This window comes from Oncorhynchus mykiss, chromosome 18, assembly GCF_013265735.2.
Source record: "Oncorhynchus mykiss isolate Arlee chromosome 18, USDA_OmykA_1.1, whole genome shotgun sequence".
Taxonomy (NCBI): domain Eukaryota; kingdom Metazoa; phylum Chordata; class Actinopteri; order Salmoniformes; family Salmonidae; genus Oncorhynchus; species Oncorhynchus mykiss.
In genome coordinates this window covers 69,800,044-69,827,852 of record NC_048582.1, presented here as the reverse complement: position 1 = coordinate 69,827,852, position 27,809 = coordinate 69,800,044, and the positions used below count along the sequence as shown (strand labels likewise).

The following is a 27,809-nucleotide window of genomic DNA, read 5'->3' as shown; positions in this document are numbered from 1 at the left end:
CCGCTCCTGTGTCCACACATCGCAGGTGCTCCGTCGGTTGTCAAACCCACGAGTTTTTCCCAAGGCAGCTCCATCTCATTTACACATCTTGACACCTCTTCATACAAATCATGCCCCGTAGTTGTGCCATGCATAGGACGTAAAGCCAAAAACTCCTCTGTCACGCTTAGGTTGGAGTCCACTCCGCGGATGAAAATTGACAACTGGGCAATGTCAGAAATGTCGGTGCTCTCATCCACAGCCAAGGAATATGCAATAAAATCTTTTCCCTTTTTCACAAGCTGCTCTTTTAGATTGATGGACAACTGGTCTACTCTCTCGGCAATGGTGTTTCTGCTCAGACTCACATTTAAAAAGAGTTGCCTTTTTTCTGGGCAAACTTCGTCACAAACTTTAATCATGCAGTTTTTGATGAAATCCCCCTCCGTAAATGGCCGGGCTGATTTAGCGATCTCTTCTGCCAAAATAAAACTGGCCTTTTGTAGCCTTTGTTCCATGTCCATATTCTTGTTTTTGTCCGCGTGTTTCGTTTCATAATGTCGTCTCAGATTATACTCTTTCAGTACCGCCACACTTTCTCCACACAGAAGACACACAGGTTTTCCAGCTACCTTCGTGAACATATACTCCGACTCCCACCTTGTTTGAAACCCCCGGTTCTCAGTATCCACCTTCCGTTTTGCCATTTTTGATGGGTATCTGAAAGTTAATTTTACTGTGATGCTGACGACTGCTGTGCCAATAAATATTGAAATGAAGCAGCCTACTGCTCGGTGCGTCACCTTTGCATTGTGGGAAATGTAGTATTGGTGCGTGTAAAAGATCTGCGGGCTGCCGGCTTGCTGCGGGCCGGTTCTAATAATAAATCAAGATCATCCCAGGGGCCGTAAAAAACCTTCTTGCGGGCCGGATGTGGCCCGCGGGCCTTGACTCTGACATATGTGCTCTAGACAGACCACACGCCCTCTAGACGCCCTCTGATGTCCATAAAATGTAGGTAGTGACAGAGCTCCTCGTGGGTGCCTCCATTTCCCATCATACTCTACCGGAAAGAATCATCTCCATGGAAACGGCTCCCGGACGTGAAGCTTGCTAGCTTATTACACGAGCAAATCAATCCCACTCACCCGTTAGCTAGCTAACGTTACCTAACTGCTGGATCAGAAGCTTATCTGCATCGTAGCATTGTTTTATACCGGATCGCATTACCACTTTTTACTCTGCAGTTATGAGCCGGACTCCGGATGCAAGGGCAAGGTAAGGCATGTTTACAACTTGCAAGACAGAGCAAACTAACGTTAGCTTTCGTAAAGACGTTAGACATCGTGCAGAATTCTTGATTTATATAACTGTTTAGTGATTTGTTAGTTAGCTAACCTTCTCTTCAATTATTGAACCAGCTGGCTAGCTATTGCGTTAAACTTTTAGCTTGATATCAGTGTTTATATGATAGTTTGTCTAGCTATGTAACTTCAGTTAACTTTAACCAGGTTAGCTAGCTAGCTAAAGTTACCCGGATGTTCCCATCACAGAGACAGCCAGACCAGACAGATCCAGGAGAACATCACCAACACGGAGAAGCACTTTGGAGAGATGTGCCAACTGTTCGCCGCCTACGTGCGTAAAACGGCGAGGTTACGGGACAAGGCAGACCTACTGGTCAGAGAGATCAGCATCTATGCGGAGACAGAAACGCCAAATCTGCAGAGGGGTATGAAACAGTTTGCAGACAACCTTGCCAAAGTTCAGGATTATCGTCAAGCAGAGGTAAGCCTACGCACCATAATATTGTCTTATCATTTTCAATCAAAATGGATACATTATATAAATATGGTTGTTATTGAAAATAGTACAGACTTCTATTGATAATGTTTCATCTGCAGGTATTTTTATATTCTAATCTAGCTACCTATGATTTCAAATCCTCTCAGGAATCGATTAACTAAGTAACTTTGATATTCCCAATGTATTTGCAGGTGGAGAGGCTTGAAGCCAAAGTGGTAGAGCCTTTGAAAAGCTATGGAAGTGTTGTTAAACTTAAAAGGGTAAGATACAGTCCTTTCCCATATTTGGATAAGACTGCTGGTCGTTTTTCTGTTCTGGCCTACTGTTTTGGATGACAGTTATCCTCTATCTTGTTGTGTCAACAGAACAGAAAGTCTGTTGCACACCGGAGGGGTATCATACGAGCAGGTTTGAGGAGTTAGCAAGGTAACTTTGGTCAACTCTGAGTTCAACTCGGGATAAGCGGTCATATGAAAGTGGCTCACCTTTTAGCCAGGTACATTTCTATGGCAACAAATCCTTCAGAGCGGTCCTGTTCTGGGGCAGGCTAGCACACGGCTAACTCCGCTTACCCTGAATGAAACTGAGCCATGAGTTGAGGACCAATGAAATTAGATTCCTCAAATAACATTTTAATTGTCACATGCTTCGTAAACAGGTGTAGACTATCAGTGAAATGCTTGTCCTGGCACCGCACGGCCAGGTCTCTGACCTCCCTATAGGCTTCCTCAACGTTGTAGGACAGGTTGTTGACCTGGCACCACACTGTAGTAATGACAATGCATTTAAAACTTCATGCAATTTACCACTTTTATATGATTGACCCATTATGTTGGTGATTCATTTAAATCCATGTTTTACTGTGACCTGGTTGTATTCTACAGTTGGTTGGATTTTACTGTGACCTGGCTGTATTCTACAGTTGATTGGATCTTACTGTGACCTGGCTGTATTCTACAGTTGGTTGGATCTTACTGTGACCTGGCTGTATTCTACAGTTGATTGGATCTTACTGTGACCTGGCTGTATTCTACAGTTGGTTGGATCTTACTGTGACCTGGCTGTATTCTACAGTTGATTGGATCTTACTGTGACCTGGCTGTATTCTACAGTTGGTTGGATCTTACTGTGACCTGGCTGTATTCTACAGTTGATTGGATCTTACTGTGACCTGGCTGTATTCTACAGTTGGTTGGATCTTACTGTGACCTGGCTGTATTCTACAGTTGATTGGATCTTACTGTGACCTGGCTGTATTCTACAGTTGGTTGGATCTTACTGTGACCTGGCTGTATTCTACAGTTGGTTGGATCTTACTGTGACCTGGCTGTATTCTACAGTTGGTTGGATCTTACTGTGACCTGGCTGTATTCTACAGTTGGTTGGATCTTACTGTGACCTGGCTGTATTCTACAGTTGGTTGGATCTTACTGTGACCTGGCTGTATTCTACAGTTGGTTGGATCTTACTGTGACCTGGCTGTATTCTACATTTGGTTGGATCTTACTGTGACCTGGCTGTATTCTACAGTTGGTTGGATCTTACTGTGACCTGGCTGTATTCTACAGTTGGTTGGATCTTACTGTGACCTGGCTGTATTCTACAGTTGGTTGGATCTTACTGTGACCTGGCTGTATTCTACAGTTGATTGGATCTTGCTTTGATTTGAATTTAAATCGTAATTTATTGAAATATGTATAAAGTGGGTCCTAAATGACACCATATTCCCTTATATAGTTCACTACTGTTGTCCAGCACCCATAGATTCCTGGTCAAAACTAGTGCACTATAAAAAAAAAAAGAAAGTCTGTTGCACACCGGAGGGGTATCATACGAGCAGGTTTGAGGAGTTAGCAAGGTAACTTTGGTCAACTCTGAGTTCAACTCGGGATAAGCGGTCATATGAAAGTGGCTCACCTTTTAGCCAGGTACATTTCTATGGCAACAAATCCTTCAGAGCGGTCCTGTTCTGGGGCAGGCTAGCACACGGCTAACTCCGCTTACCCTGAATGAAACTGAGCCATGAGTTGAGGACCAATGAAATTAGATTCCTCAAATAACATTTTAATTGTCACATGCTTCGTAAACAGGTGTAGACTATCAGTGAAATGCTTGTCCTGGCACCGCACGGCCAGGTCTCTGACCTCCCTATAGGCTTCCTCAACGTTGTAGGACAGGTTGTTGACCTGGCACCACACTGTAGTAATGACAATGCATTTAAAACTTCATGCAATTTACCACTTTTATATGATTGACCCATTATGTTGGTGATTCATTTAAATCCATGTTTTACTGTGACCTGGTTGTATTCTACAGTTGGTTGGATTTTACTGTGACCTGGCTGTATTCTACAGTTGATTGGATCTTACTGTGACCTGGCTGTATTCTACAGTTGGTTGGATCTTACTGTGACCTGGCTGTATTCTACAGTTGATTGGATCTTACTGTGACCTGGCTGTATTCTACAGTTGGTTGGATCTTACTGTGACCTGGCTGTATTCTACAGTTGGTTGGATCTTACTGTGACCTGGCTGTATTCTACAGTTGATTGGATCTTACTGTGACCTGGCTGTATTCTACAGTTGGTTGGATCTTACTGTGACCTGGCTGTATTCTACAGTTGGTTGGATCTTACTGTGACCTGGCTGTATTCTACAGTTGGTTGGATCTTACTGTGACCTGGCTGTATTCTACAGTTGGTTGGATCTTACTGTGACCTGGCTGTATTCTACAGTTGGTTGGATCTTACTGTGACCTGGCTGTATTCTACAGTTGGTTGGATCTTACTGTGACCTGGCTGTATTCTACAGTTGGTTGGATCTTACTGTGACCTGGCTGTATTCTACAGTTGGTTGGATCTTACTGTGACCTGGCTCTATTCTACAGTTGGTTGGATCTTACTGTGACCTGGCTGTATTCTACAGTTGGTTGGATCTTACTGTGAACTGGCTGTATTCTACAGTTGATTGGATCTTGCTTTGATTTGAATTTAAATCGTAATTTATTGAAATATGTATAAAGTGGGTCCCAAATGACACCATATTCCCTTATATAGTTCACTACTGTTGTCCAGCACCCATAGATTCCTGGTCAAAACTAGTGCACTATACAGGGAATAGGGTGTGATTTGAGACACTAACCCCAGCTACCTCAACATGCACCTCTGATTGACAGGAGGACCTGAAGACCAGTCAGAGTGCCAGGAACAGGGAGTCTAAACAGATGCAGCAGCTGGAGAGAATGAGACAGAGAAACCCCTCTGACAGACAGATCATTGTATCCTTATTGCTCTCTCACCTATCAGCCCTTTACACCAATCATGTTTTAGGCTACATTGTTATGGTGTATGCATGTGTGTGTCAATGGGATGAGACTAAACACTAGTAAGGTCAATGGGATGAGACTAAACACTAGTAAGGTCAATGGGATGAGACTAAACACTAGTAAGGTCAATGGGATGAGACTAGTAAGGTCATTGGGATGAGACTAAACACTAGTAAGGTCAATGGGATGAGACTAAAGACTAGTAAGGTCAATGGGATGAGACTAGTAAGGTCATTGGGATGAGACTAAACACTAGTAAGGTCAATGGGATGAGACTAAACACCAGTAAGGTCAATGGGATGAGACTAAACACTAGTAAAGTCAATGGGATGAGACTAGTAAAGTCATTGGGATGAGACTAGTAAGGTCAATGGGATTTTTATTTTATTTATTTTTAATTCACCTTTATTTAACCAGGTAGGCTAGTTGAGAACAAGTTCTCATTTACAACTGCAACCTGGCCAAGATAAAGCAAAGCAGTGTGAACAGACAACACAGAGTTACACATGGTAAACAATTAACAAGTCAATAACACAGTAGAAAACAAAAGGAGTCTATATACATTGTGTGCAAAAGGCATGAGGAGGTAGGCGAATAATTACAATTTAGCAGATTAACACTGGAGTGATAAATGATCAGATGGTCATGTGCAGGTAGAGATACTGGTGTGCAAAAGAGCAGAAAAGTAAATAAATAAAAACAGTATGGGGATGAGGTAGGTAAAATTGGGTGGGTTATTTACCGATTGACTATGTACAGCTGCAGCGATCTGTTAGCTGCTCAGATAGCAGATGTTTGAAGTTGTGATGAGACTAGTAAGCTCAATGGGATGAGACTAAACACTAGTAAGGTCATTGGGATGAGACTAAACACTAGTAAGGTCAATGGGATGAGAGTAGTAAGGTCAATGGGATGAGACTAAACACTAGTAAGGTCAATGGGATGAGAGTAGTAAGGTCAATGGGATGAGACTAAACACTAGTAAGGTCAATGGGATGAGACTAAACACTAGTAAGGTCAATGGGATGAGACTAAACACTAGTAAGGTCAATGGGATGAGACTAAACACTAGTAAGGTCAATGGGATGAGACTAAACACTAGTAAGGTCAATGGGATGAGAGTAGTAAGGTCAATGGGATGAGACTAAACACTAGTAAGGTCAATGGGATGAGAGTAGTAAGGTCAATGGGATGAGACTAAACACTAGTAAGGTCAATGGGATGAGAGTAGTAAGGTCAATGGGATGAGACTAAACACTAGTAAGGTCAATGGGATGAGACTAGTAAGCTCAATGGGATGAGACTAAACACTAGTAAGGTCATTGGGATGAGACTAAACACTAGTAAGGTCAATGGGATGAGAGTAGTAAGGTCAATGGGATGAGACTAAACACTAGTAAGGTCAATGGGATGAGAGTAGTAAGGTCAATGGGATGAGACTAAACACTAGTAAGGTCAATGGGATGAGAGTAGTAAGGTCAATGGGATGAGACTAAACACTAGTAAGGTCAATGGGATGAGACTAGTAAGGTCAATGGGATGAGACTAAACACTAGTAAGGTCAATGGGATGAGAGTAGTAAGGTCAATGGGATGAGACTAAACACTAGTAAGGTCAATGGGATGAGAGTAGTAAGGTCAATGGGATGAGACTAAACACTAGTAAGGTCAATGGGATGAGAGTAGTAAGGTCAATGGGATGAGACTAAACACTAGTAAGGTCAATGGGATGAGACTAGTAAGGTCAATGGGATGAGACTAAACACTAGTAAGGTCATTGGGATGAGACTAAACACTAGTAAGGTCAATGGGATGAGACTAAACACTAGTATGTTGATTGCTGTCACTGTTATTCATAACTATATTAAAGACAGGTGAAAGATGCTCATGTCCTAAATCCCTTAATGATACCAACAGTCCCAGGTGGGTGTCTGTCTTCTGATTCTGGAGCTCTGGTTTTGTATGATGGCGGTCCAGTATAGTCATTTATTTCAACAAATCTCTTTATCCGAGACATATTTATTTAGTCAAATAGCCATTTATGAATATGATTTGAAGTGTATGTTACGTGTCGCATTGTGTCGTCATGACAACAGGCTGAAAGCGACCTGCAGAGAGCCACGATGGACGCCACGCGCACGACACGACAACTGGAGGAGACAATAGACGCGTTTGAAAAGCAGAAAATACAAGATATCAAGGTCTATCTCTCAATTTCAATTGAAGGGATTTATGGGCATGGGAAACATATGTTAACATTGCCAAAGCAAGTGAGGTAGATAAACAAAGTTAAATAAACAATACATATTAACAGTGAACATGACACTCACAAAAGTTCCAAAACAATAAAGACATTATAAATGTAATATTATGTGCAAATAGTTAAAGAACAAAAGTGAAAATAAACATAAATATGGGTTGGATTTACAATGGTGTTTGTTCTTCACTGGTTGCCCTTTTCTCGTGGCAACAGGTCACAAATCTTGCTGCTGTGATGGCACACTGTGTTGTTTCACCCAGTAGATATGGGAGTTTATCAAAATTGGGTTTGTTTTCGAGTTATTTGTGGGTCTGTGTAATCTGAGTGAAATACAGTGCCTTGCGAAAGTATTCGGCCCCCTTGAACTTTGCGACCTTTTGCCACATTTCAGGCTTCAAACAGAAAGATATAAAACTGTATTTTTTTGTGAAGAATCAACAACAAGTGGGACACAATCATGAAGTGGAACGACATTTATTGGATATTTCAAACTTTTTTAACAAATCAAAAACTGAAAGATTGGGCGTGCAAAATTATTCAGCCCCTTTACTTTCAGTGCAGCAAACTGTCTCCAGAAGTTCAGTGAGGATCTCTGAATGATCCAATGTTGACCAAAATGACTAATGATGATAAATAAAATCCACCTGTGTGTAATCAAGTCTCCGTATAAATGCACCTGCACTGTGATAGTCTCAGAGGTCCGTTAAAAGCGCAGAGAGCATCATGAAGAACAAGGAACACACCAGGCAGGTCCGAGATACTGTTGTGAAGAAGTTTAAAGCCGGATTTGGATACAAAAAGATTTCCCAAGCTTTAAACATCCCAAGGAGCACTGTGCAAGCGATAATATTGAAATGGAAGGAGTATCAGACCACTGCAAATCTACCAAGACCTGGCCGTCCCTCTAAACTTTCAGCTCATACAAGGAGAAGACTGATCAGAGATGCAGCCAAGAGGCCCATGATCACTCTGGATGAACTACAGAGATCTACAGCTGAGGTGGGAGACTCTGTCCATAGGACAACAATCAGTTGTATATTGCACAAATCTGGCCTTTATGGAAGAGTGGCAAGAAGAAAGCCATTTCTTAAAGATATCCATAAAAAGTGTTGTTTAAAGTTTGCCACAAGCCACCTGGGAGACACACCAAACATGTGGAAGAAGGTGCTCTGGTCAGATGAAACCAAAATTGAACTTTTTGGCAACAATGCAAAACGTTATGTTTGGCGTAAAAGCAACACAGCTGAACACACCATCCCCACTGTCAAACATGGTGGTGGCAGCATCATGGTTTGGGCCTGCTTTTCTTCAGCAGGGACAGGGAAGATGGTTAAAATTGATGGGAAGATGGATGGAGCCAAATACAGGACCATTCTGGAAGAAAACCTGATGGAGTCTGCAAAAGACCTGAGACTGGGACGGAGATTTGTCTTCCAACAAGACAATGATCCAAAACAAAGCTAAATCTACAATGGAATGGTTCAAAAATAAACACATCCAGGTGTTAGAATGGCCAAGTCAAAGTCCAGACCTGAATCCAATCGAGAATCTGTGGAAAGAACTGAAAACTGCTGTTCACAAATGCTCTCCATCCAACCTCACTGAGCTCGAGCTGTTTTGCAAGGAGGAATGGGAAAAAATGTCAGTCTCTCGATGTGCAAAACTGATAGAGACATACCCCAAGCGACTTACAGCTGTAATCACAGCAAAAGGTGGCTCTACAAAGTATTAACTTAAGGGGGCTGAATAATTTTGCACGCCCAATTTTTCAGTTTTTGATTTGCTAAAAAAGTTTTAAATATCCAATAAATGTCGTTCCACTTCATGATTGTGTCCCACTTGTTGTTGATTCTTCACAAAAAATACAGTTTTATATCTTTGTTTGAAGCCTGAAATGTGGCAAAAGGTCGCAAAGTTCAAGGGGGCCGAATACTTTCGCAAGGCACTGTATGTGCCTCTAATATGGTCATACATTGGGCATGAGGTTAGGAAGTGCAGCTCAGTTTCCACCTCATTTTGTGGGCAGTGAGCACATAGCCTCTCTTCTCTTGAGAGCCATGTCTGCCTACGGCGGCCTTTCTCAATAGCAAGGCTATGCTCACTGAGTCTGTACATAGTCAAAGATTTCCTTAAGTTTTGGTCAGTCACAGTGGTCAGGTATTGTGATACTGTTCTTACTCTCCTCTCTCTCCCTGTAGAAGATCTTTGGGGAGTTTTTGACGGTGGAGATGTCGTTCCATGCTAAGGCGTTGGAGGCGTACACCACAGCTTACCAGAGCATACACAACGTAGACGAAGAGGGGGATCTGGAGGTAAGGGTTATAGGAGAGGAAGAGGAGGATCTGGAGGTATGAGTTATAGGAGAGGAAGAGGAGGATCTGGAGGTTATAGGAGAGGAAGAGGAGGATCTGAAGGTTATAGGAGAGGAAGAGGAGGATCTGGAGGTTATAGGAGGGGAAGAGGAGGATCTGGAGGTTATAGGAGAGGAAGAGGAGGATCTGGAGGTTATAGGAGAGGAAGAGGAGGATCTGGAGGTTATAGGAGAGGAAGAGGAGGATCTGGAGGTTATAGGAGATGAAGTGGAGGATCTGGAGGTTATAGGAGAGGAAGAGGAGGATCTGGAGGTTATAGGAGAGGAAGAGGAGGATCTGGAGGTTATAGGAGGGGAAGAGGAGGATCTGGAGGTTATAGGAGAGGAAGAGGAGGATCTGGAGGTTATAGGAGAGGAAGAGGAGGATCTGGAGGTTATAGGAGAGGAAGAGGAGGATCTGGAGGTTATAGGAGAGGAAGAGGAGGATCTGAAGGTTATAGGAGAGGAAGAGGAGGATCTGGAGGTTATAGGAGGGGAAGAGGAGGATCTGGAGGTTATAGGAGAGGAAGAGGAGGATCTGGAGGTTATAGGAGAGGAAGAGGAGGATCTGGAGGTTATAGGAGAGGAAGAGGAGGATCTGGAGGTTATAGGAGATGAAGTGGAGGATCTGGAGGTTATAGGAGAGGAAGAGGAGGATCTGGAGGTTATAGGAGAGGAAGAGGAGGATCTGGAGGTTATAGGAGAGGAAGAGGAGGATCTGGAGGTTATAGGAGAGGAAGAGGAGGATCTGGAGGTTATAGGAGAGGAAGAGGAGGATCTGGAGGTTATCGGAGAGGAAGAGGAGGATCTGGAGGTTATAGGAGAGGAAGAGGAGGATCTGGAGGTTATAGGAGAGGAAGAGGAGGATCTGGAGGTTATAGGAGAGGAAGAGGAGGATCTGGAGGTTAAAGGAGAGGAAGAGGAGGATCTGGAGGTTAAAGGAGAGGAAGAGGAGGATCTGGAGGTTAAAGGAGAGGAAGAGGAGGATCTGGAGGTATGGGTTAAAGGAGAGGAAGAGGAGGATCTGGAGGTATGGGTTAAAGGAGAGGAAGAGGAGGATCTGGAGGTATGGGTTAAAGGAGAGGAAGAGGAGGATCTGGAGGTATGGGTTAAAGGAGAGGAAGAGGAGGATCTGGAGGTTATAGGAGAGGAAGAGGAGGATCTGGAGGTATGGGTTAAAGGAGAGGACGAGGAGGATCTGGAGGTATGGGTTATAGGAGAGGAAGTGGAGGATCTGGAGGTATGGGTTATAGGAGAGGAAGAGGAGGATCTGAAGGTTATAGGAGAGGAAGAGGAGGATCTGGAGGTTATAGGAGGGGAAGAGGAGGATCTGGAGGTTATAGGAGAGGAAGAGGAGGATCTGGAGGTTATAGGAGAGGAAGAGGAGGATCTGGAGGTTATAGGAGAGGAAGAGGAGGATCTGGAGGTTATAGGAGATGAAGTGGAGGATCTGGAGGTTATAGGAGAGGAAGAGGAGGATCTGGAGGTTATAGGAGAGGAAGAGGAGGATCTGGAGGTTATAGGAGAGGAAGAGGAGGATCTGGAGGTTATCGGAGAGGAAGAGGAGGATCTGGAGGTTATAGGAGAGGAAGAGGAGGATCTGGAGGTTATCGGAGAGGAAGAGGAGGATCTGGAGGTTATAGGAGAGGAAGAGGAGGATCTGGAGGTTATAGGAGAGGAAGAGGAGGATCTGGAGGTTAAAGGAGAGGAAGAGGAGGATCTGGAGGTTAAAGGAGAGGAAGAGGAGGATCTGGAGGTTAAAGGAGAGGAAGAGGAGGATCTGGAGGTATGGGTTAAAGGAGAGGAAGAGGAGGATCTGGAGGTATGGGTTAAAGGAGAGGAAGAGGAGGATCTGGAGGTATGGGTTAAAGGAGAGGAAGAGGAGGATCTGGAGGTATGGGTTAAAGGAGAGGAAGAGGAGGATCTGGAGGTATGGGTTAAAGGAGAGGAAGAGGAGGATCTGGAGGTTATAGGAGAGGAAGAGGAGGATCTGGAGGTTATAGGAGAGGAAGAGGAGGATCTGGAGGTTATAGGAGATGAAGTGGAGGATCTGGAGGTTATAGGAGAGGAAGAGGAGGATCTGGAGGTTATAGGAGAGGAAGAGGAGGATCTGGAGGTTATAGGAGGGGAAGAGGAGGATCTGGAGGTTATAGGAGAGGAAGAGGAGGATCTGGAGGTTATAGGAGAGGAAGAGGAGGATCTGGAGGTTATAGGAGAGGAAGAGGAGGATCTGGAGGTTATAGGAGAGGAAGAGGAGGATCTGAAGGTTATAGGAGAGGAAGAGGAGGATCTGGAGGTTATAGGAGGGGAAGAGGAGGATCTGGAGGTTATAGGAGAGGAAGAGGAGGATCTGGAGGTTATAGGAGAGGAAGAGGAGGATCTGGAGGTTATAGGAGAGGAAGAGGAGGATCTGGAGGTTATAGGAGATGAAGTGGAGGATCTGGAGGTTATAGGAGAGGAAGAGGAGGATCTGGAGGTTATAGGAGAGGAAGAGGAGGATCTGGAGGTTATAGGAGAGGAAGAGGAGGATCTGGAGGTTATAGGAGAGGAAGAGGAGGATCTGGAGGTTATAGGAGAGGAAGAGGAGGATTTGGAGGTTATCGGAGAGGAAGAGGAGGATCTGGAGGTTATAGGAGAGGAAGAGGAGGATCTGGAGGTTATAGGAGAGGAAGAGGAGGATCTGGAGGTTATAGGAGAGGAAGAGGAGGATCTGGAGGTTAAAGGAGAGGAAGAGGAGGATCTGGAGGTTAAAGGAGAGGAAGAGGAGGATCTGGAGGTATGGGTTAAAGGAGAGGAAGAGGAGGATCTGGAGGTATGGGTTAAAGGAGAGGAAGAGGAGGATCTGGAGGTATGGGTTAAAGGAGAGGAAGAGGAGGATCTGGAGGTATGGGTTAAAGGAGAGGAAGAGGAGGATCTGGAGGTATGGGTTAAAGGAGAGGAAGAGGAGGATCTGGAGGTTATAGGAGAGGAAGAGGAGGATCTGGAGGTATGGGTTAAAGGAGAGGACGAGGAGGATCTGGAGGTATGGGTTATAGGAGAGGAAGTGGAGGATCTGGAGGTATGGGTTATAGGAGAGGAAGAGGAGGATCTGAAGGTTATAGGAGAGGAAGAGGAGGATCTGGAGGTTATAGGAGGGGAAGAGGAGGATCTGGAGGTTATAGGAGAGGAAGAGGAGGATCTGGAGGTTATAGGAGAGGAAGAGGAGGATCTGGAGGTTATAGGAGAGGAAGAGGAGGATCTGGAGGTTATAGGAGATGAAGTGGAGGATCTGGAGGTTATAGGAGAGGAAGAGGAGGATCTGGAGGTTATAGGAGAGGAAGAGGAGGATCTGGAGGTTATAGGAGAGGAAGAGGAGGATCTGGAGGTTATCGGAGAGGAAGAGGAGGATCTGGAGGTTATAGGAGAGGAAGAGGAGGATCTGGAGGTTATCGGAGAGGAAGAGGAGGATCTGGAGGTTATAGGAGAGGAAGAGGAGGATCTGGAGGTTATAGGAGAGGAAGAGGAGGATCTGGAGGTTAAAGGAGAGGAAGAGGAGGATCTGGAGGTTAAAGGAGAGGAAGAGGAGGATCTGGAGGTTAAAGGAGAGGAAGAGGAGGATCTGGAGGTATGGGTTAAAGGAGAGGAAGAGGAGGATCTGGAGGTATGGGTTAAAGGAGAGGAAGAGGAGGATCTGGAGGTATGGGTTAAAGGAGAGGAAGAGGAGGATCTGGAGGTATGGGTTAAAGGAGAGGAAGAGGAGGATCTGGAGGTATGGGTTAAAGGAGAGGAAGAGGAGGATCTGGAGGTTATAGGAGAGGAAGAGGAGGATCTGGAGGTATGGGTTAAAGGAGAGGACGAGGAGGATCTGGAGGTATGGGTTATAGGAGAGGAAGTGGAGGATCTGGAGGTATGGGTTATAGGAGAGGAAGAGGAGGATCTGGAGGTATGGGTTAAAGGAGAGGACGAGGAGGATCTGGAGGTTATAGGAGAGGAAGAGGAGGATCTGGATGTATGGGTTATAGGAGAGGAAGAGGAGGATCTGGAGGTTATAGGAGAGGAAGAGTAGGATCTGGAGGTATGGGTTATAGGAGAGGAAGAGGAGGATCTTGAGGTTATAGGAGAGGAAGAGGAGGATCTTGAGGTTATAGGAGAGGAAGAGGAGGATCTGGAGGTTATAGGAGAGGAAGAGGAGGATCTGGAGGTTATAGGAAAGGAAGAGGAGGATCTGGAGGTTATAGGAGAGGAAGAGGAGGATCTGGAGGTTATAGGAGAGGAAGAGGAGGATCTGGAGGTTATAGTAAAGGAAGAGGAGGATCTGGAGGTTATAGGAGAGGAAGGGGAGGATCTGGAGGTTATAGGAGAGGAAGAGGAGGATCTGGAGGTTAAAGGAGAGGAAGAGGAGGATCTGGAGGTTATAGGAAAGGAAGAGGAGGATCTGGAGGTTAAAGGAGAGGAAGAGGAGGATCTGGAGGTATGGGTTAAAGGAGAGGAAGAGGAGGATCTGGAGGTATGGGTTATAGGAGAGGAAGAGGAGGATCTGGAGGTATGGGTTAAAGGAGAGGACGAGGAGGATCTGGAGGTTATAGGAGAGGAAGAGGAGGATCTGGATGTATGGGTTATAGGAGAGGAAGAGGAGGATCTGGAGGTTATAGGAGAGGAAGAGTAGGATCTGGAGGTATGGGTTATAGGAGAGGAAGAGGAGGATCTTGAGGTTATAGGAGAGGAAGAGGAGGATCTTGAGGTTATAGGAGAGGAAGAGGAGGATCTGGAGGTTATAGGAGAGGAAGAGGAGGATCTGGAGGTTATAGGAAAGGAAGAGGAGGATCTGGAGGTTATAGGAGAGGAAGAGGAGGATCTGGAGGTTATAGGAGAGGAAGAGGAGGATCTGGAGGTTATAGTAAAGGAAGAGGAGGATCTGGAGGTTATAGGAGAGGAAGGGGAGGATCTGGAGGTTATAGGAGAGGAAGGGGAGGATCTGGAGGTTATAGGAGAGGAAGAGGAGGATCTGGAGGTTAAAGGAGAGGAAGAGGAGGATCTGGAGGTTATAGGAAAGGAAGAGGAGGATCTGGAGGTTAAAGGAGAGGAAGAGGAGGATCTGGAGGTATGGGTTAAAGGAGAGGAAGAGGAGGATCTGGAGGTATGGGTTAAAGGAGAGGAAGAGGAGGATCTGGAGGTATGGGTTAAAGGAGAGGAAGAGGAGGATCTGGAGGTATGGGTTAAAGGAGAGGAAGAGGAGGATCTGGAGGTATGGGTTAAAGGAGAGGAAGAGGAGGATCTGGAGGTTATAGGAGAGGAAGAGGAGGATCTGGAGGTTATAGGAGAGGAAGAGGAGGATCTGGAGGTTATAGGAGATGAAGTGGAGGATCTGGAGGTTATAGGAGAGGAAGAGGAGGATCTGGAGGTTATAGGAGAGGAAGAGGAGGATCTGGAGGTTATAGGAGGGGAAGAGGAGGATCTGGAGGTTATAGGAGAGGAAGAGGAGGATCTGGAGGTTATAGGAGAGGAAGAGGAGGATCTGGAGGTTATAGGAGAGGAAGAGGAGGATCTGGAGGTTATAGGAGAGGAAGAGGAGGATCTGAAGGTTATAGGAGAGGAAGAGGAGGATCTGGAGGTTATAGGAGGGGAAGAGGAGGATCTGGAGGTTATAGGAGAGGAAGAGGAGGATCTGGAGGTTATAGGAGAGGAAGAGGAGGATCTGGAGGTTATAGGAGAGGAAGAGGAGGATCTGGAGGTTATAGGAGATGAAGTGGAGGATCTGGAGGTTATAGGAGAGGAAGAGGAGGATCTGGAGGTTATAGGAGAGGAAGAGGAGGATCTGGAGGTTATAGGAGAGGAAGAGGAGGATCTGGAGGTTATAGGAGAGGAAGAGGAGGATCTGGAGGTTATAGGAGAGGAAGAGGAGGATCTGGAGGTTATAGGAGAGGAAGAGGAGGATTTGGAGGTTATCGGAGAGGAAGAGGAGGATCTGGAGGTTATAGGAGAGGAAGAGGAGGATCTGGAGGTTATAGGAGAGGAAGAGGAGGATCTGGAGGTTATAGGAGAGGAAGAGGAGGATCTGGAGGTTAAAGGAGAGGAAGAGGAGGATCTGGAGGTTAAAGGAGAGGAAGAGGAGGATCTGGAGGTATGGGTTAAAGGAGAGGAAGAGGAGGATCTGGAGGTATGGGTTAAAGGAGAGGAAGAGGAGGATCTGGAGGTATGGGTTAAAGGAGAGGAAGAGGAGGATCTGGAGGTATGGGTTAAAGGAGAGGAAGCGGAGGATCTGGAGGTATGGGTTAAAGGAGAGGAAGAGGAGGATCTGGAGGTTATAGGAGAGGAAGAGGAGGATCTGGAGGTATGGGTTAAAGGAGAGGACGAGGAGGATCTGGAGGTATGGGTTATAGGAGAGGAAGTGGAGGATCTGGAGGTATGGGTTATAGGAGAGGAAGAGGAGGATCTGAAGGTTATAGGAGAGGAAGAGGAGGATCTGGAGGTTATAGGAGGGGAAGAGGAGGATCTGGAGGTTATAGGAGAGGAAGAGGAGGATCTGGAGGTTATAGGAGAGGAAGAGGAGGATCTGGAGGTTATAGGAGAGGAAGAGGAGGATCTGGAGGTTATAGGAGATGAAGTGGAGGATCTGGAGGTTATAGGAGATGAAGTGGAGGATCTGGAGGTTATAGGAGAGGAAGAGGAGGATCTGGAGGTTATAGGAGAGGAAGAGGAGGATCTGGAGGTTATAGGAGGGGAAGAGGAGGATCTGGAGGTTATAGGAGAGGAAGAGGAGGATCTGGAGGTTATAGGAGAGGAAGAGGAGGATCTGGAGGTTATAGGAGAGGAAGAGGAGGATCTGGAGGTTATAGGAGAGGAAGAGGAGGATCTGAAGGTTATAGGAGAGGAAGAGGAGGATCTGGAGGTTATAGGAGGGGAAGAGGAGGATCTGGAGGTTATAGGAGAGGAAGAGGAGGATCTGGAGGTTATAGGAGAGGAAGAGGAGGATCTGGAGGTTATAGGAGAGGAAGAGGAGGATCTGGAGGTTATAGGAGATGAAGTGGAGGATCTGGAGGTTATAGGAGAGGAAGAGGAGGATCTGGAGGTTATAGGAGAGGAAGAGGAGGATCTGGAGGTTATAGGAGAGGAAGAGGAGGATCTGGAGGTTATAGGAGAGGAAGAGGAGGATCTGGAGGTTATAGGAGAGGAAGAGGAGGATTTGGAGGTTATCGGAGAGGAAGAGGAGGATCTGGAGGTTATAGGAGAGGAAGAGGAGGATCTGGAGGTTATAGGAGAGGAAGAGGAGGATCTGGAGGTTATAGGAGAGGAAGAGGAGGATCTGGAGGTTAAAGGAGAGGAAGAGGAGGATCTGGAGGTTAAAGGAGAGGAAGAGGAGGATCTGGAGGTATGGGTTAAAGGAGAGGAAGAGGAGGATCTGGAGGTATGGGTTAAAGGAGAGGAAGAGGAGGATCTGGAGGTATGGGTTAAAGGAGAGGAAGAGGAGGATCTGGAGGTATGGGTTAAAGGAGAGGAAGCGGAGGATCTGGAGGTATGGGTTAAAGGAGAGGAAGAGGAGGATCTGGAGGTTATAGGAGAGGAAGAGGAGGATCTGGAGGTATGGGTTAAAGGAGAGGACGAGGAGGATCTGGAGGTATGGGTTATAGGAGAGGAAGTGGAGGATCTGGAGGTATGGGTTATAGGAGAGGAAGAGGAGGATCTGAAGGTTATAGGAGAGGAAGAGGAGGATCTGGAGGTTATAGGAGGGGAAGAGGAGGATCTGGAGGTTATAGGAGAGGAAGAGGAGGATCTGGAGGTTATAGGAGAGGAAGAGGAGGATCTGGAGGTTATAGGAGAGGAAGAGGAGGATCTGGAGGTTATAGGAGATGAAGTGGAGGATCTGGAGGTTATAGGAGAGGAAGAGGAGGATCTGGAGGTTATAGGAGAGGAAGAGGAGGATCTGGAGGTTATAGGAGAGGAAGAGGAGGATCTGGAGGTTATCGGAGAGGAAGAGGAGGATCTGGAGGTTATAGGAGAGGAAGAGGAGGATCTGGAGGTTATCGGAGAGGAAGAGGAGGATCTGGAGGTTATAGGAGAGGAAGAGGAGGATCTGGAGGTTATAGGAGAGGAAGAGGAGGATCTGGAGGTTAAAGGAGAGGAAGAGGAGGATCTGGAGGTTAAAGGAGAGGAAGAGGAGGATCTGGAGGTTAAAGGAGAGGAAGAGGAGGATCTGGAGGTATGGGTTAAAGGAGAGGAAGAGGAGGATCTGGAGGTATGGGTTAAAGGAGAGGAAGAGGAGGATCTGGAGGTATGGGTTAAAGGAGAGGAAGAGGAGGATCTGGAGGTATGGGTTAAAGGAGAGGAAGAGGAGGATCTGGAGGTATGGGTTAAAGGAGAGGAAGAGGAGGATCTGGAGGTTATAGGAGAGGAAGAGGAGGATCTGGAGGTATGGGTTAAAGGAGAGGACGAGGAGGATCTGGAGGTATGGGTTATAGGAGAGGAAGTGGAGGATCTGGAGGTATGGGTTATAGGAGAGGAAGAGGAGGATCTGGAGGTATGGGTTAAAGGAGAGGACGAGGAGGATCTGGAGGTTATAGGAGAGGAAGAGGAGGATCTGGATGTATGGGTTATAGGAGAGGAAGAGGAGGATCTGGAGGTTATAGGAGAGGAAGAGTAGGATCTGGAGGTATGGGTTATAGGAGAGGAAGAGGAGGATCTTGAGGTTATAGGAGAGGAAGAGGAGGATCTTGAGGTTATAGGAGAGGAAGAGGAGGATCTGGAGGTTATAGGAGAGGAAGAGGAGGATCTGGAGGTTATAGGAAAGGAAGAGGAGGATCTGGAGGTTATAGGAGAGGAAGAGGAGGATCTGGAGGTTATAGGAGAGGAAGAGGAGGATCTGGAGGTTATAGGAAAGGAAGAGGAGGATCTGGAGGTTATAGGAGAGGAAGGGGAGGATCTGGAGGTTATAGGAGAGGAAGAGGAGGATCTGGAGGTTATAGGAAAGGAAGAGGAGGATCTGGAGGTTATAGGAGAGGAAGAGGAGGATCTGGAGGTTATAGGAGAGGAAGAGGAGGATCTGGAGGTTATAGGAGAGGAAGAGGAGGATCTGGAGGTTATAGGAAAGGAAGAGGAGGATCTGGAGGTTATAGGAGAGGAAGAGGAGGATCTGGAGGTTATAGGAGAGGAAGAGGAGGATCTGGAGGTTATAGGAGAGGAAGAGGAGGATCTGGAGGTTATAGGAGAGGAAGAGGAGGATCTGGAGGTTATAGGAGAGGAAGAGGAGGATCTGGAGGTTATAGGAGAGGAAGAGGAGGATCTGGAGGTTATAGGAGAGGAAGAGGAGGATCTGGAGGTATGGGTTATAACACTTTTTCGTATTTTTTATTTTTTTTACAAATTCTCATATTTTGAATAATGTGATAGGCATATTGCACTGAATCTGAATTATGACAGTATTACCGTTATACGTGCCAACACACGCGTCGGTCTTGTTCAACAACTAAATCACTTCAGTAGGCATCAAGTCGATAATGTTTGAAAGGTCTTCTCATTTATACGGCTGCCTTCTATTTCCCACACACTTTTTTTTTTTAACAACGTGATATTGCGCTCCAAAGCGATACTCTGAAATAACGTGATGTTGCCTAGGTTAATGAAATAATAATAAATAAAAATGAGATTATTTAGTAGCCTCGTGGTTATAAGTGAAATGTGCATGAAGATTTCACAAAGCCTATCTTTTTATTTTTACCCATAAGAGGAAAATGTTTCCATTCTCAACTCTGAGACGCGTTGTGGATCCTAATGAATCAGATTACATGGACAGTGGGAGCCTGATCCTAGATCAGCACTACTCTGAGACGCGTTGTGGATCCTAATGAATCAGATTACATGGACAGTGGGGGCCTGATCCTAGATCAGCACTACTCTGAGACGCGTTGTGGATCCTAATGAATCAGATTACATGGACAGTGGGGGCCTGATCCTAGATCAGCACTACTCTGAGACGCGTTGTGGATCCTAATGAATCAGATTACATGGACAGTGGGGGCCTGATCCTAGATCAGCACTACTCTGAGACGCGTTGTGGATCCTAATGAATCAGATTACATGGACAGTGGGAGCCTGATCCTAGATCAGCACTACTCTGAGACGCGTTGTGGATCCTAATGAATCAGATTACATGGACAGTGGGAGCCTGATCCTAGATCAGCACTACTCTGAGACGCGTTGTGGATCCTAATGAATCAGATTACATGGACAGTGGGGGCCTGATCCTAGATCAGCACTACTCTGAGACGCGTTGTGGATCCTAATGAATCAGATTACATGGACAGTGGGGGCCTGATCCTAGATCAGCACTACTCTGAGACGCGTTGTGGATCCTAATGAATCAGATTACATGGACAGTGGGGGCCTGATCCTAGATCAGCACTACTCTGAGACGCGTTGTGGATCCTAATGAATCAGATTACATGGACAGTGGGAGCCTGATCCTAGATCAGCACTACTCTGAGACGCGTTGTGGATCCTAATGAATCAGATTACATGGACAGTGGGAGCCTGATCCTAGATCAGCACTACTCTGAGACGCGTTGTGGATCCTAATGAATCAGATTACATGGACAGTGGGGGCCTGATCCTAGATCAGTACTACTCTGAGACGCGTTGTGGATCCTAATGAATCAGATTACATGGACAGTGGGAGCCTGATCCTAGATCAGCACTACTCTGAGACGCGTTGTGGATCCTAATGAATCAGATTACATGGACAGTGGGGGCCTGATCCTAGATCAGCACTACTCTGAGACGCGTTGTGGATCCTAATGAATCAGATAACAAGGACAGTGGGGGCCTGATCCTAGATCAGCACTACTCTGAGACGCGTTGTGAATACAGGTTCTGATGCTTGGCTTCCCCTCCCCCAATCTTAACCTTAACCACTAGTTGGGGAAATAGAAAACCCACCCAAGATCAGCGTCTAAGGGTTACTTCCCACTACTCCATGTCTGCAGTATGTCTGGTGCTATGGGGTAATGGGCAGACCAGGGTCATGTTCAACACTGTAGCAAAACGTGTTGCAACAGAACCAAAAACGGTGTTCCATTTTCTTATTTTTTAATGCCTCCCTGGTTTCACTCAGTGTTCAAAACGTTTCTCCCTACTGGACACGACCCAACATTATAGCACTGTTGTTAATCCATGGCTTTGAGCTGTTTGACTGACACCCAAGCCAACAATGACTATGTTTTATCTATCTATACAGTAGTTGTGTCATGAAAGCATGTTCATTCTGCAGCAGATAGCTATCTTTCCCACCGTACTTTTTGTTTTGTTTTTCTGCCATTCACATCATCCGTTCATATCAAATGAAACTGGTACCCTGGATAACCTGTTTGAGTGACTCACCTTGTGAGCAATGGGAGATTTGATTCATTCTATGAGCACAAATGACAACAAGCTTCTAGCTAGACCTGATCAAGGGCTTTGACCTAAATGACTCCCTATATAGTGCACTATCTTTACATATGGCTCTGGTCAAAAGTGGTGCACTAAATAGGGAATAGGTTGCCATTTGGGATGCTACCAAGGACTTAGTGGAATGGAATGCATTCTCCCCCGATGAGTCCTTAATTAACACACCTAGTGGTTTCTGGGGACATACTTTTAACTGGTTGGTTGGTTTTATACTGAGGTGTAATTGGATTGTCAGTTTGATTACTGGGCTCCTTGCTTGCACAATATTTTCTCATTTGTGTGCATAGTGTTTCTTTTCTTATAATTGTATGATTAGCTACAGATCCTGAAGGAAGGGCAGAGGATGATGCTTTGCTATTGAAGAAAGTTTGTATCGTCAATGACACAAGGCCCATTGTTTGGCTTAGCAACGACCACGAAGGGTAAAGAACGTTTCGTAACATTATGAACCTGTTTTCCTCCGTACAATTTCCATACCCATTGACTTGCATTTTTTTAATTTTTTTATTTATTTCACCTTTATTTAACCAGGTAGGCAAGTTGAGAACAAGTTCTCATTTACAATTGCGACCTGGCCAAGATAAAGCAAAGCAGTTCGACAGATACAACAACACAGAGTTACACATGGAGTAAAACAAACATACAGTCAATAATAAAGTATAAACAAGTCTATATACAATGTGAGCAAATGAGGTGAGAAGGGAGGTAAAGGCAAAAAAGGCCTTGGTGGCAAGGTAAATACAATATAGCAAGTAAAACACTGGAATGGTAGTTTTGCAATGGAAGAATGTGCAAAGTAGAAATAAAAATAATGGGGTGCAAAGGAGCAAAATAAATAAATAAATTAAATACAGTTGGGAAAGAGGTAGTTGATAGGGCTAAATTATAGGTGGGCTATGTACAGGTGCAGTAATCTGTGAGCTGCTCTGACAGTTGGTGCTTAAAGCTAGTGAGGGAGATAAGTGTTTCCAGTTTCAGAGATTTTTGTAGTTCGTTCCAGTCATTGGCAGCAGAGAACTGGAAAGAGAGGCGGCCAAAGAAAGAATTGGTTTTGGGGGTGACTAGAGAGATATACCTGCTGGAGCGTGTGCTACAGGTGGGAGATGCTATGGTGACCAGCGAGCTGAGATAAGGGGGGACTTTACCTAGCAGGGTCTTGTAGATGACATGGAGCCAGTGGGTTTGACGACGAGTATGAAGCGAGGGCCAGCCAACGAGAGCGTACAGGTCGCAATGGTGGGTAGTATATGGGGCTTTGGTGACAAAACGGATTGCACTGTGATAGACTGCATCCAATTTGTTGAGTAGGGTATTGGAGGCTATTTTGTAAATTACATCGCCAAAGTCGAGGATTGGTAGGATGGTCAGTTTTACAAGGGTATGTTTGGCAGCATGAGTGAAGGATGCTTTGTTGCGAAATAGGAAGCCAATTCTAGATTTAACTTTGGATTGGAGATGTTTGATATGGGTCTGGAAGGAGAGTTTACAGTCTAACCAGACACCTAAGTATTTGTAGTTGTCCACGTATTCTAAGTCAGAGCCGTCCAGAGTAGTGATGTTGGACAGGCGGGTAGGTGCAGGTAGCGATCGGTTGAAGAGCATGCATTTAGTTTTACTTGTATTTAAGAGCAATTGGAGGCCACGGAAGGAGAGTTGTATGGCATTGAAGCTTGCCTGGAGGGTTGTTAACACAGTGTCCAAAGAAGGGCCGGAAGTATACAGAATGGTGTCGTCTGCGTAGAGGTGGATCAGAGACTCACCAGCAGCAAGAGCGACCTCATTGATGTATACAGAGAAGAGAGTCGGTCCAAGAATTGAACCCTGTGGCACCCCCATAGAGACTGCCAGAGGTCCGGACAACAGACCCTCCGATTTGACACACTGAACTCTATCAGAGAAGTAGTTGGTGAACCAGGCGAGGCAATCATTTGAGAAACCAAGGCTGTTGAGTCTGCCGATGAGGATGTGGTGATTGACAGAGTCGAAAGCCTTGGCCAGATCAATGAATACGGCTGCACAGTAATGTTTCTTATCGATGGCGGTTAAGATATCGTTTAGGACCTTGAGCGTGGCTGAGGTGCACCCATGACCAGCTCTGAAACCAGATTGCATAGCAGAGAAGGTATGGTGAGATTCAAAATGGTCGGTAATCTGTTTGTTGACTTGGCTTTCGAAGACCTTAGAAAGGCATGGTAGGATAGATATAGGTCTGTAGCAGTTTGGGTCAAGAGTGTCCCCCCCTTTGAAGAGGGGGATGACCGCAGCTGCTTTCCAATCTTTGGGAATCTCAGACGACACGAAAGAGAGGTTGAACAGGCTAGTAATAGGGGTGGCAACAATTTCGGCAGATAATTTTAGAAAGAAAGGGTCCAGATTGTCTAGCCCGGCTGATTTGTAGGGGTCCAGATTTTGCAGCTCTTTCAGAACATCAGCTGAATGGATTTGGGAGAAGGAGAAATGGGGAAGGCTTGGGCGAGTTGCTGTTGGGGGTGCAGTGCTGTTGACAGGGGTAGGAGTAGCCAGGTGGAAAGCATGGCCAGCAGTAGAAAAATGCTTATTGAAATTTTCAATTATGGTGGATTTATCAGTGGTGACAGTGTTTCCTATCTTCAGTGCAGTGGGCAGCTGGGAGGAGGTGTTCTTATTCTCCATGGACTTTACAGTGTCCCAGAACTTTTTTGAGTTAGTGTTGCAAGAAGCAAATTTCTGCTTGAAAAAGCTAGCCTTGGCTTTTCTAACTGCCTGTGTATAATGGTTTCTAGCTTCCCTGAACAGCTGCATATCACGGGGGCTGTTCGATGCTAATGCAGAACGCCATAGGATGTTTTTGTGTTGGTTAAGGGCAGTCAGGTCTGGGGAGAACCAAGGGCTATATCTGTTCCTGGTTCTAAATTTCTTGAATGGGGCATGTTTATTTAAGATGGTTAGGAAGGCATTTAAAAAAAATATCCAGGCATCCTCTACTGACGGGATGAGGTCAATATCCTTCCAGGATACCCCGGCCAGGTCGATTAGAAAGGCCTGCTCGCTGAAGTGTTTCAGGGAGCGTTTTACAGTGATGAGAGGAGGTCGTTTGACCGCTGACCCATTACGGATGCAGGCAATGAGGCAGTGATCGCTGAGATCTTGGTTGAAGACAGCAGAGGTGTATTTAGAGGGGAAGTTGGTTAGGATGATATCTATGAGGGTGCCCATGTTTAAGGCTTTGGGGAGGTACCTGGTAGGTTCATTGATAATTTGTGTGAGATTGAGGGCATCAAGTTTAGATTGTAGGATGGCTGGGGTGTTAAGCATGTTCCAGTTTAGGTCGACTAGCAGCACGAGCTCTGAAGATAGATGGGGGGCAATCAGTTCACATATGGTGTCCAGAGCACAGCTGGGGGCAGAGGGTGGTCTATAGCAGGCGGCAACGGTGAGAGACTTGTTTTTAGAGAGGTGGATTTTTAAAAGTAGAAGTTCAAATTGCTTGGGTACAGACCTGGATAGTAGGACAGAACTCTGCAGGCTATCTTTGCAGTAGATTGCAACACCGCCCCCTTTGGCAGTTCTATCTTGTCTGAAAATGTTGTAGTTTGGAATTAAAATGTCTGAATTTTTGGTGGTCTTCCTAAGCCAGGATTCAGACACAGCTAGAACATCCGGGTTGGCAGAGTGTGCTAAAGCAGTGAATAGAACAAACTTAGGGAGGAGGCTTCTAATGTTAACATGCATGAAACCAAGGCTATTACGGTTACAGAAGTCGTCAAAAGAGAGCGCCTGGGGAATAGGAGTGGAGCTAGGCACTGCAGGGCCTGGATTCACCTCTACATCGCCAGAGGAACATAGGAGGAGTAGAATAAGGGTGCGACTAAAAGCAATAAGAATTGGTCGTCTAGAACGTCTGGAACAGAGAGTAAAAGGAGGTTTCTGGGGGCGATAAAATAGCATCAAGGTATAATGTACAGACAAAGGTAAGGTAGGATGTGAATACAGTGGAGGTAAACCTAGGTATTGAGTGATGAAGAGAGAGATATTGTCTCTAGAAACATCATTGAAACCAGGAGATGTCATTGCATGTGTGGGTGGTGGAACTAATAGGTTGGATAAGGTATAGTGAGCAGGACTAGAGGCTCTACAGTGAAATAAGCCAATAAACACTAACCAGAACAGCAATGGACAAGACATATTGACATTAAGGAGAGGCATGCTTAGTCGAGTGATCAAAAGGGTCCAGTGAGTGGAGAGGTTGGTTGAGGGTCACGGCGATTTAGACAGCTAGCCAAGCCAACCGGTAGCAAGCTAGCATAGGATGGAGTCTGTTGTTAGCCACCTCTTGCGTTTGGTCAGTAGATTAGTGGGGTTCCGTGAGGTAGAGGGGATTAATCCAAATCACACAACAACAACAAAAATAAGAACAATAGATATAGTTATAGAGGCCCGAGAAGAAAACATAATAATAATAAAAATAAATAAATTGTCCGATTGTCTATTCAGATAGCAGCCGGTAAGACAGCTAACGGTTAGCGGGCCGCAGATGGGCGTTCAGGTAACGTCGCGACAGAGGAGCCAGCCGGATCTCCTTCAGGTAGATAACGTCGGCAGTCCAGTTGTGAAGGCCCGGTGGGGCTCCGCGTAGGCAGTGAAACGGGTCCGGATAGGTGACTGCAGCCCAGGTGTGAATGATGGAACTCAGGAGTGATTGACGGAGCTGGCTAGCACCGGAACAATCGATGTTTGCTCCGGAATCGACGAAAGCCGACTGTCACACGGATAGCAGCTAGATAGCTGTGAGATCCGGGTATGAATGTCCAGAGAGCAGTTGAAATCCAGGGACATGGAGAGAAAAATTGGTCCGGTATGTTCCGTTCCGAGCCGCGCTGCGCCGTACAAAACTGCCGATAGATTTTCGAGCTAAAGGATAGCTGATGACCACAAACCGTGGTTAGCTGAATACTAACGATTTGCCAGTAAAGAAGCTAACTAGCTTCTGATTAGCTTCTGGATTAGCTTCTGGGCTAGCTCCTGGCTAGCTTCTGGCTAGTTTCTGGCTAGCTTCTTGGAGTTTCTGGCTAGCTTCTTGGAGGATTACAGATCTGAGGTAAATAATAATTTTTTATAAATATAAATTGGTGAGGCTGGTCGCAGGAGAGTGTTTAGAAGATGAGTTGATGGAAAATAAAAATAAAATGTATGTGAAAAAAGTTGTAAATATATATATATACAGGACACGACAAGACGAGGACAAAAGACGTCTGAACTGCTATGCGATCTTGGAGCATGTGTTTTGCTTGAAATTAACATGCTGCTTATCTGGCTCTATAATATATCCTTTACTACAGCACTACTAATATCCAACTTTGACTTGAAGAATGTCTCTTCTGTACTCTCTTCTGTAATATTTATCTAGCTAACTGCCTATTGTTTGCTAGTTGGATGGGCAGCTAGCTAGCTAGCCAGTTTAGAATTGCATCGCTAGTTAGCTAGCATTTCAGAGCAACAAACAATGCAAAAAAGTATAATCTATGCAGGCTAAATGAAGCTAGTATGAAACCTTAGCTATCTAGGTTATGATTTGAATGCCTAATTGGAAAATAGTTAGCCAAATAACTACAGTAGCTTGCTGTCTTTTGGTTGCTGGAAAGTTTACAGGTTCAAAATGCTCAACAGCTAGCACGGCAGCTTGATCACTCACTTTCGGCCGTGCAAGTCTGTTCCCGACCTTAAAACATGTTTAGGTTATTTGAACCTGATCTGTCATCGACGACAACTAGCTGGCTCTGGTCTTTGAATTGCACATAGTGGTGATGTTGTTTTCTCATAAATATTTTGGATTTATGCTGATGAAGAGTTACACTGCTTCTGCCTGGCCCGAGGAAAGTTCCTCTTTTTAGTTTAGCTACATCTCAAATAAATTACACCGATTCAAATAATATTTGCCTCGTCGATATTGGCTATAAGTAGTATTTAGCAGCCAATTTCCTGCCAATTTTATTTATTTATTTACTTTTTACAGTAGCATGGGATACCCGAGGAGTGCACACCATCCACAGTTGTAGCCTGTATTGAATTTGTATTTTGGCTTTGTATTTGTATTTTTTATGGATCCCCATTAGCCAAGGCATCAGCTACTCTTCCTGGGGTTTATTATGGATCCCCATTAGCCAAGGCATCAGCTACTCTTCCTGAGGTTTATTATGGATCCCCATTAGCCAAGGCATCAGCTACTCTTCCTGAGGTTTATTATGGATCCCCATTAGCCAAGGCATCAGCTACTCTTCCTGAGGTTTATTATGGATCCCCATTAGCCAAGGCATCAGCTACTCTTCCTGAGGTTTATTATGGATCCCCATTAGCCAAGGCATCAGCTACTCTTCCTGAGGTTTATTATGGATCCCCATTAGCCAAGGCATCAGCTACTCTTCCTGAGGTTTATTATGGATCCCCATTAGCCAAGGCATCAGCTACTCTTCCTGAGGTTTATTATGGATCCCCATTAGCCAAGGCATCAGCTACTCTTCCTGAGGTTTATTGTGGATCCCCATTAGCCAAGGCATCAGCTACTCTTCCTGAGGTTTATTATGGATCCCCATTAGCCAAGGCATCAGCTACTCTTCCTGGGGTTTATTATGGGTCCCCATTAGCCAAGGCATCAGCTACTCTTCCTGGGGTTTATTATGGATCCCCATTAGCCAAG

General features: G+C 45.4%; 1 protein-coding gene across 4 annotated transcripts in view; it reads left to right on the top strand.

Annotated features, from left to right (window-relative positions):
* Nucleotides 1-1,011: 1,011 nt before the first annotated feature.
* cibar1 (CBY1 interacting BAR domain containing 1) overlaps nt 1,012-27,809 on the top strand; it is a 42,306-nt gene continuing 15,508 nt past the window's right edge. Inside the window, exons 1-7 of one of the 4 annotated variants that reach the window (XM_021572803.2) lie at nt 1,012-1,257; nt 1,533-1,767; nt 1,977-2,045; nt 4,960-5,061; nt 7,026-7,031; nt 7,205-7,309; nt 9,570-9,680. In XM_021572803.2, coding sequence (XP_021428478.1) covers nt 1,229-1,257; nt 1,533-1,767; nt 1,977-2,045; nt 4,960-5,061; nt 7,026-7,031; nt 7,205-7,309; nt 9,570-9,680 — 657 coding nt within the window. In that variant the 5' untranslated portion in view covers nt 1,012-1,228. Of the gene's footprint in view, nt 1,258-1,532; nt 1,768-1,976; nt 2,046-4,959; nt 5,062-7,025; nt 7,032-7,204; nt 7,310-9,566; nt 9,681-27,809 lie in introns of all 4 variants that reach the window. The other 3 variants (XM_021572805.2, XM_021572802.2, XM_021572804.2) reach the window with 3 other exon arrangements.